This window comes from Aedes albopictus, chromosome 3 (assembly GCF_035046485.1).
Source record: "Aedes albopictus strain Foshan chromosome 3, AalbF5, whole genome shotgun sequence".
NCBI classification, from domain to species: Eukaryota; Metazoa; Arthropoda; class Insecta; order Diptera; family Culicidae; genus Aedes; species Aedes albopictus.
This window is the reverse complement of record NC_085138.1, coordinates 309,119,545-309,129,869: the sequence shown is the minus strand read 5'-3', so window position 1 is coordinate 309,129,869 and position 10,325 is coordinate 309,119,545. Positions and strand designations below refer to the sequence as shown.

The 10,325-nt window shown below is 37.5% G+C and overlaps 1 protein-coding gene across 1 annotated transcript in view; it reads right to left on the bottom strand.

The window, feature by feature from the left end:
* Positions 1 to 247: 247 nt before the first annotated feature.
* Positions 248 to 10,325, bottom strand: part of LOC134284128 (uncharacterized) — a 237,322-nt gene continuing 227,244 nt past the window's right edge. Inside the window, exon 3 of the mRNA XM_062842437.1 lies at positions 248 to 6,506. Coding sequence (XP_062698421.1) covers positions 6,489 to 6,506 — 18 coding nt within the window. The 3' untranslated portion in view covers positions 248 to 6,488. The remainder of the gene's footprint in view (positions 6,507 to 10,325) is intronic.

Below are 10,325 nucleotides of genomic sequence, written 5' to 3'. Positions count from 1 at the left end.
CGGCAGAACATTCCCTAGAAGACCGTCAAAAAATACTGCACAGATTGCCATTTTCTTTAATAACATTACCATACATTTTTTGCCTTTCTCGTACACTAAGTGTACTGGAAAGGCTATATGTTCACTCCAAAAATGACTTTTTGATAGAAAGCCCGGAGGGTCGAGTTACATATACCAATCAACTCAGCTCGACGAATTGAGGTGATGTCTGTGTGTATATATATATATATATATATATATATATGTGTGTGTGTGTGTGTGTGTGTGTGTGTGTGTGTGTGTGTGTGTGTGTGTGTGTGTGTGTGTGTGTGTGTGTGTGTGTGTGTGTGTGTGTGTGTGTGTGTGTGTATGTGTGTGTGAGTATGTGTGTGTACAAAATAAGCTCACATCACTTTTTGGCAGTAAACCTCAACCGATTTTAATGACCGACGGTTCATTCGATGCGGAATCTGGTCCCATTGTTTCCTATTGAAAATGATTCGGATCGGTTCAGCCGTTTCGGAGTTATGGCCATTTAGGTGTTCCGGATCGGTACCCCAAGGAGGGGCCAGATATGAAAATGGTACAAAACCATGCATGCGACATATCAGACCGCGGCTTTTTCGATAACCTGACGAACGGTAAGCAGGAAAATACTTTCAGTCCATATCTGAACCAGTAGTATTCCGGAATCGGTTCCGGATGTCCCGCCGGAAGTGGCAAAATATAAAAGTGAGCCAAATCCATGCATGCGACACATCAAATAGCGGCTTTTTCGATAACCTGATGAACAGTGAGCAGGAAAATAGCCTTTGACCCAGCAGAGAATACCGGTAGTGTTCCGGAACCGGTCCGGGGTGCCCCGCCGGAGGTGGCCAAATATAAAATTGAACCAAACCCATGCATGCGACACATCAAATCGCGTCTCTATAGATAACCTGATGAACGGTTAGCAATAAAATGGAATCAGACTATATTTAGGAAAACCAGTAGTATTCCGGAGCCGATTCCGTGTGTCCTGCCTGAAGTGGTCAAATGTAGATGGGAACCAAACCCATGCATGCGACACATCAAATAGCAGCTTTTTCGATAACCAGAAGAACGGTAAGCAGGAAAATAGCCTTTAATCACAGCAGATACTACCGGTAGTGTTCTGGAACCGGCTCCGGATGTCCCGCCGGAAGTAGTCATATATAAAAGTGAACCAAACCCTTGATCAAATCCATGCATGCGACACACCAAATAGCGGCTTTTTCGATAACCTGGTGAACAGTAAGCAGGGAAATAGCCTAAGATCACAGCAGAGACTACCTGTAGTGCTCCAGAACCAGTTCCATGTCCCGCCGGAAGTGGTCAAATGTAAAAGTGTACCAAAGCCATGCATGCAACACATCAAATCGCGGCTCTTTAGATAACCTGATGAACGGTTAGCAAGAAAATGGTTTCAGACCATATTTGAGACAACCAGTAGTATTCCGGAACCGGTTCCGGATGTCTTGCTGGAAGTGGTCAAATGCTTATAGGAGTCAAACCCATGCATGTGACATATCAAACCACGGCTTTTTCGATAACCTGATGAACGGTTTACAAAAATAGTCTCAGATCACATTAGAGACTACCGGTAGAACCCGTTTTGTATGTCCCGCCAGAATGACCAAATCAAATCCATGCATGCACATCAATTTTCGGCTTTTCAGAAAACCTGTTGAACAGTTAGCAAGAAACTAGTCTCAGACCATATTTGAGACAATAGGTACAGTCTTGGAATCGGTTCCAGGTATCTCACAGGAAGTGGTCAAACAGTTAAAATAATCAATGCAAGCGATAAATAAGTGTAAGAGAACAAAATCTTGACAAAACTGTTGCAGGTTCATGAAATCACACCTTCTCATATTCCTGAGGTGTAAATATACAGTAGAATGGGGGTTGCATGAGAAAATTGAAACTTAATCGCATCCACCTCGAGCAAAGTTTTTCAATCCCCTTTTTGTGTCTAAAATTGCTGCCCAAAATTTTGATCCGACTGATTGCTCCTCGCGCTCTGTGATATGGTTCTAATTTGAATTGGATTCAGGACAAAAAATTTCACTTGCTTCCATTTTTTTATAACATTTTTTGAATCTAGTAACCAATGATAATAAAATATAGCCTGAAGTGAGCAGGAAAAAGTTTATCAAAGACTGTAAAGTGATTTTTGGTTGTGAAATAAATTATATTTAAGCTTGTTATTATCGTCTTGGTATTGATGGGTCTCCAGTAATAGTAAAGGTGGTCACGCATTCAACTAAGAGGTCTTATATTTTTCAGCACTGCCTATAAATTGAACATAACACCGGAAATATGTACCATCAGTAAGTTTCCCAACTCGATGGTGGGTTTGATAAAATTCTTGCTTTTAAAAATAAAGTATTCACAGGATTCAGGATGCTTACGTCGACGGAAAGATCATGAGTACATATTCGACGAGAAAGGTACTATCACCACTAGGTGGATTAATCCGGGTTTTAAGCATAAAATTGAGCTGGATAAAAAAATAAAAAAATAAATCCGTTGTTTTTTATACGCGTCATACCCAATCACACAACGAGCAGCGGAAAGAGTCTATTGGCATTTGATGCAAAATGCTACAATCAACTACCTACCTTTGGCCACAAGGAACGCCCAAACAGTGTCAGCATTCAGATCAGCTTTGAACGCCCAACAGATTTAAAAAGCTATTGTGCGTTGCAAGAAAAACACAATTATGGCAACTACTTTCCAAGGCCTTCAATGATGGACAAAATTTAATCGCGGTACAAATGCCACGTGCAGTCGCAGCAGTCATCATATCACCCGGCCATGTGGCGACCTTTTTTATAACAATTTAATAACGCTATAGCGCAATAGCGCCATCCTTTAGGTCTCGCGCGTATCTCTGACTGCTGGCAAAAGTAGTCGCGAAAGTAGATTTTATTTTGATTCGTATAATAGTTTAGAATAATTATTTATCTCATTTTTTGTAAAACCTTCTTGACCCTAAAATTGGCAATGCTAAACGGTTTATGTTACGTTAACAATAAAATTACAATTACAATTACGCGTATCTATTATGTAACCATTAGTTTAAGTTTTAAACAATCTGAAAAAAAACTGAAAATTGAATTCAAACACAATGTTTCGGGTTTCAATTGCTTTTTTGAAGCGTTATTGGTTTTAGCAAACAGCCAAGAAGTAAAATAAAATCATAATTAAATCTATTAACAGACAACACTGAAGACCAGAATACATCTGTATCATAAATTTAGGCCAATAATAACAGGAGATATAGTCATTAAGATGATGAATTAGAAGAGACCAGGAGTGATGCGTGCATTCTAGCCGGTCAAATTATTACTGAACAAAAGGTTCAATAAGCGATTGATTCTTTTGAACCCTTCAAAGCGCCGGGTAGGGTTGGGATTTTTCCTGTACTACTTCAGCGGCGTAAATAAACCTTAACGCCTATTTTAACCAAGTTGTTCCGATTAAGCTTATCATTAAGCCATATCTCTACAGCTTGAAGAGAACTGCAAGTCACTTTTATCCCAAGGGCAAATAAGAAGCATAAAATATCACCAAAGTCCTTCAGACCCTTAATTTTGTCGTCCATAATGTTGAAAATAATGGAAAAACACTAGGAGAGTATATAAAATCGTCATATTTAACAAAAAGCTTATTCAGCCAAACTCATTTTTTGTATATAGAGGACAAATCTTTGGTAACAGCACTTCATAAACTGGTTACAAAATTGGAAATATTCTTTGAAACAAATGAGATTTCACTTACTGTGTTTCTTGATATTGAAGGAGCGTTCGAATTGGTCCCTATTTTGTTCAGTGAAGTCACTGAAATAACTATTTCGACATCGCAAACAGCTGCAAACAGTGCATTGAATTTTAGAACAACTACACAATTCTGTGAAGGTAATCTGAGAGGTAGGGATTTTACTCACTGAAAGAAGAATTACCCTTTTGATTGGATTTGCACCCAAAATAGTTGAAAATAGTGACTGTTTGATAGAAAAAGTGACTTAAGTTGAAAAACCTTGAAAAGTGGCCAGCATGAAAATAGTGACCAAGTCACTAAATAGTGACTCACTACCAGGCCTGCTATCACCACTAGGTGGAATAATTTGTTTTTTTTTTCCTTTTTTTTACAAAAAAAATACTTTAGAGCCCGGTAACTTGTTAACCGATTGACCAATTTCAAGTTTTTTAGCGTGCTTTTGTATATATTTTGTTGCCCAAATATGTCCTAAATAAATTTCATTTTTATGATACTTTCCACCAAAAACTGCCTTAACATGCTATAAAACTTGATTTTTTCATGTAAAACTAAAGTTTACAGTTTTTTAGAAAGTTTTTACTCAAAACCAGATATTAAGCATCATATTCAGGGATATAGATATAGGGGGAAGAATTTTTCAACATTTTTTTTAACTTACATTTTGAACTTGAGAGTATTTTTTAAATTCAGAACGTCTTTGAGCGGTTTTTGATATTTATCCATGTTGAAACACAGATCGGAAAAGTAGAGTAAAATTCTGTGACATATTGTGCACATAATTGGAGCGTGAGAAATCGCAAACCTTTTCATGACATATGTATCATGTAAATGTCATGAAATATCATGTAAACTTCCATTATATGTCATGTAACCCAGCAAGTCTAAGGGAAACCATTTTTATAAAAATAACCAATAATCCTATGAAAACTACCAATGCGTCAAATGAAAGGTTTCGATCTATAAGGTACCCCGGGGCAAGTGGGACCTAAAAAAATGCTAGTTTAGTTTTGTCAAGCTAAAAAATTTCAACCATAAATAATTTTATAATTCCAATGGTTCTAAAAGACATTGTTGGTATATTTCTTCTTAATAACGGGCATTAAAACTGTTTCAAAATTTTTACATTCTGTATATTATGCATATAATGAAAAGTGGAATAGATCTTCATTTACTTCGTATCATGGGGCAAGTGGGACCTATTCGGAATGTTTATACAAATGGTTTAATATGGGTGCTGCTTATATGTAAGGTAGTATAAATTATAAATATCTTATGCTAATAACTATGTTTAGCGATTTATGTTAGAAGAGTTTTGTGGTATCGTGCATAAATCACGTAACACATATAAAAACGAATCACTGAGAGAAAAAAATGATTTAACTCTAGCAGGTCGCGCAAAACAAATTGTTTTTTTTTTATACAAAAAGCGCCATAAAGTTAAATGCCGAAAGATTTCCAACTTGCTTTTCATATTACGTAGTTGATGAATCTTACAAAAAGAATTTTCAAGCTTCACAGATGTCATGTTTTCCCTTACATAATTGTACGATCATTCAATAAATATTTTTAAAAGGTGAACTTCGCATAAGTCGTTGGCCGGTTCCTTAACACTCAGAAAAACTCATTATGCAGCGAAAAACGAAAAAAATAATAGAATTTGCTTGGACGAAAATATAAAAATGGATGGTTTCGAAAAAAAATATATTCTACCCAAGAATCAGCTTAATCATTAGAATAAAAGTGATTAAGTATAATTAAACGATTGATTACTTAAGGCGCCGATTTTTACTTCACTTTTGTGGTAATTTCGACTTAGGCTGAAGAAAGCGAGATCAAACTATGAAAATGTGTTTGTTTACTCTCATAGGTCTCACTTGCCCCAGATGCTGAAATGCACTGGGGCAAGTGAGAGCAGTTATCTAAAGGTAACAAATGAAAATAAATTACAGCTTTTTCACTTAAAATAATTTGCAAGCACTCCAAATATTATCCTGAAACCGAAAAAGTTTTACTTTATTTGTTATTCTATTTTTAAACGACGAATGTAGTAGAGTACGTTAATCTCACTTAGTGAATTGAAAATTACATATGAACAACAATAACATATATGGTCTCTTTATGGTGAGAACAATAACAATTTTTGAATTCAAAGTATCCGTCTGTGTGATACCTATGTTTTCCATGAAGAATGTTTGCCTTGAAAATGAAAAATAAAATAAAAATATAGCTGTAGGTCTCACTTGCCCCGGGGTACCTTACTTTATTAGAAAAATGCAGAAATCAAGCAAATACTTGGTTTTTGTATTAAAAGTGGCACTGGCCAAAATAGAAGCCGCAGTTTTGGCCATATTCTCAGCTTTGGTTTCTATTTTGGCCAGTCACGTGTATTTCTTATGGGAGTGGCCAAATAAGAAGCACCCTGGCCAAAACAGAAACATGGAGGCTGATTTTTTATGGAAAATTATTTTTTTCTTCCACTTTTTAATCAAAATGTATGGTTTTCACAGCTTATGTCGATTAAGATCGTAACAGACTGAATACGGCACTATGGCCAAAGCTAAAACTTCTACCCTATTCCTTAAGTATTAGTGCCTGCTCATATTTTCTTGGGACTCTCACATATTTCTTGGATGTTTGGTTGTATAACGACTCTTACATATGTTTTTACGATACCTCAGAAGGTGCATTTCATCGCACATGGAATATCAGTATTTGGTACATACCTGAAATGAAAAGATAACAAATATAAATAATTACATTGTCACTGTAGCATATACTAGCAAGATGCAGATGATTACTACGGTACTCAAGCGTAGCTACCAAAACCCATTAACATTGTAAAAAAGTGGATCGCTGCATATTCGCAATTGTAGATTTGTTGAATTCATTCATGCGCACAGATAGTTTCTGTAGTTATGATCATACTAAAATGATTGGAGAAATATTGTTCAGGGGCCACCAATTTCTGAGTTTAGGCAATCTGGAATAAAAATCCATGTCACAAATATTGACAAAGCTGGTTGCAGTTATTCATCCCATACCCCATAAAAAAGAAATCATTGTGCTTAATGTTTAACTCGTAGTAAAATTCAGATTATACATTTTCTGCTGCGTCAATAAATTCCAGCCGTAGTTCATTTGACCACAATAAAACCCCATTCGGAAATGCAAAATAACGCTCCGAATTATTGCGCACCACCCATTACAATAATCCTGGCAAAGCTCCCGGCAATCCACCGTTCGCCATCGCCGCACGGGCCAATCTCGACAGTTGCACACTGCCCAAAATCCCGCGCTCATAAGGTACCAACGGACGACGACGACGACGACGGCGACCATTCCGGGCCGGGCCGGGGTGGTCGTAACTCTTGTCGGTGAAAAATTTAAAAACCTTTTACCGGCAGTTTTGCGCACACCACTGCTGGTGGCCAAAATGCTGCATTTTTGTGCTTACGATCGCACAACACTTTATAACAAGGATAAGTGAGGGCCGCTGCTGCTGCTGCTGCTGGGCACCTTAGTGAGTGGGTTTATGTAGACGTATGTGTGCGCCTTTTGTCGAAACTGTTGTAGCGAAAAAAATGCATACCGCACCACAATTTTCACGCTCGAGCGATGATTGCTGCTTACTCTCACCGATTTGGTTGAGTTCTGTTCATCCAAATGGCAACGGTATGACGGCGGTGGTGTGGCCTGCTCCAAACCGATTGCGACGCTTCTCAGGCTAAGGATAGAGGGAAGCAGATTTTTAAAATCTGCAAGCACACGCATTTACTTTTAGGAAGCTGCTACAACCAACGGCAGTGCGGTAGCCACTGGACCTACAGTTAATCACTTTCAGATTTGCACAAAGAGATGGTTCGAACATCAGGTTTTCGTCACTTTATTGTTGGAGAAAAAATACTTAGGTCATACTTGAGAATGATTTAAATTTTAACAAATTTTTAGAAATTAGAAAATGCAGTTAATTGAGATTCATAATTTTAACAAAAGCAGCTTCATCAATGTAATACAAATAAAGTAACACACAAAATTAGGCCTAAGCTACGTTATTCCAGTTCACAACCCACTAAATCAGATTCGTCAATGCGTTCAAAAGTTGAGGCAATATACGTACATGGACAGGACAATAATAAAATTATATGATTTGAAGCATTATCTTATGCAATTAGCGGTGTGCACTATTGCGATACAATGCAGTGTCTTATGCGGCCTAATCTATATAAAAAATGCAGTGGCATACGTGGGACCGCGCATAAGTCGCGAACGGGACGTCCGATTTGGCTCACCTTAGTTTTGTTCTTTCAGTTTTTACCCAAGAAACTCCTCTTGGCCTTCCTCCAGCAATTCCAGCAAGATACCTCTAGCACTCTCAAAGACTCTCACAGAAATTCTTACTGTCATACCTTCCGGCATTCTTCTAGGAAATTTCTAAAAATTTCTCCTGGGATTTCTTCAAAAAATCTTGCTAGGATGATTCAAGGCTCAGAATGATGCATCTTGAAAAATCACGAATTTTGAGATATCGCATGACAACATTGAATCATATTCAAAAATTGACCATGGAATCCGGGGTCAATTTTTGAATATGATTCAATGTTGTCATGCGATACCTCAAACCAGGGATGGAACATGACGAAGATTGCAGCCACAAACCTAATCAAACGAAGAGCAGACACAAACCAAAACAAACCTACTCGTGAAGAACAGGGGCTCGACAATACTCGTGCTTCTTTAGCCGTGAGTAAACGCAGCTGGCAAACACTCGCCTGTGATTCGCGAAGCTTATCTGAGGTTTTTTTTACATTTTGACGAAAAACGCATTTACGCGAATGGCAGTGCTGCTTTTCAGGAACAATGAAGCAGAAAGGATTAGTTTATGATGGATAATCACTGGAATTGCTATTATACCCACACTAAAATGCACTTCCCGCACCTCCACTAGTTCTTCACGAATAAAAACTCATGAGTGTTTCTGTTTTTGTTTTGCTTCTTAATCACGAAGCAGGCGGGTGCGAATAAACTCACACACTGTTTACTCTCGGAATCGTGAGTAAGCCTTGTGTTGGCTTTACACTCGCGAATTGCTTCATGATGAGAGTAATTCCATCACTGATGAGGACTACTTTGAAAACTTCTAATACCAATAAAAAATATCAATTGCAGTCAGGTTTTTTAAGCGGTTTTTTTACGCAGTTTTCATTTACGAGGTTTTTTTTTACGCGGATTTTTGAATTAACGCGGTTTTCATTTACGTGGAATTTTGATTTTAAGCCGTAATTTTTCCGAGCATTATTATAGAGCTTTTCTACATATTTCTGTAGTTTTGGTGCTTAACAGCATTAAAAAGGTAGAATATGATGCAGAGTAATTTTCTGGATATCCAAGGACATCCAAACTGTTCTTGAGTTTAGATCCTAAAGTCTACGGGTGCAGCGGTAACTTCTTGCATTATACAAAGCAACGATTTGTAATCTATTATGCCCAGTAAGTCTTTTGAAAGTTCAATAGACAGTTTCAGATCAGTCGGGATATCCTAGGTCATCCAAACTGTTCTGGAGTTTAGATCCTAAAGTCTACGGGTGCAGCGGTAGCTTCTTGCATCATACAAATCAACGATTTGTAATCTACTATGCTCAGTAAGTCTTTTGAAAGTTGCATCAGATCTGTTGAGATGTCTAAGGACATCCAAACCGTTCTTGAGATTATCTATACTTATTATTGTATCTATCTATCAGATAATTATGTCTATTATGCCCATTTCTGGCTGTTTAATTGGCTGATTTGGAATATTTTAAAACTATTTTGGAATAATTATTGATTTAAACTCTGTCTAATTATGTGTAGTTACTATTTTTAGCTTGAGAAACTACTGTCATAGCCATAGACTTTAAAAACTGAGTTCCAGAACATTTAGGATTATCTGGAATATCCCAAAATTTTCTTAGAATGCTTTGTGACCTTTAACTATCAACTCTCGAGCAATCGCGCTGTTGTATTTTGTACAAAACGTTGAAATAATCTCGCTTTTCGTGTTCAGCATTAGCGTGGTGCTGACGGTGGTGGGCAACCGCGCGAGTTACGGAAGGTTAAGTGAACATGGTCTACTGCCTGTACTTCGACACTTATGCGACAACTGTGAGATGGAGTCTTAACAACGAACCGGTTTAAACCAGTGTTGCAAAACTTCATCTCATTCATTTGAACATTAACCAACAAATCTTTTAAAATATTTTTCCTTCTATTCATGTTCAAAACGATTTCATTCAATCAGAGCACCTATCATATGAGAAGCAAATCCTTGTCAATTGAATACATGGTCACTCGAATGAGTAGCTGGGCACGAAACACGAGAAAACCCTGAAAAATTCCGCCAGACTGAATAAATATCGAATGTCGGGTCAAAGTTGGGTCAATTTTTATTGAATGTTGAGCCACTGTTGGACCAACATCGACCAAGTATTGGGTCCATGTTGGGTTTGGTGGCCAAAACAAAAATAGGTGAATGATAAGTTGATGTCGGGTTTGACGTCATCAATGAT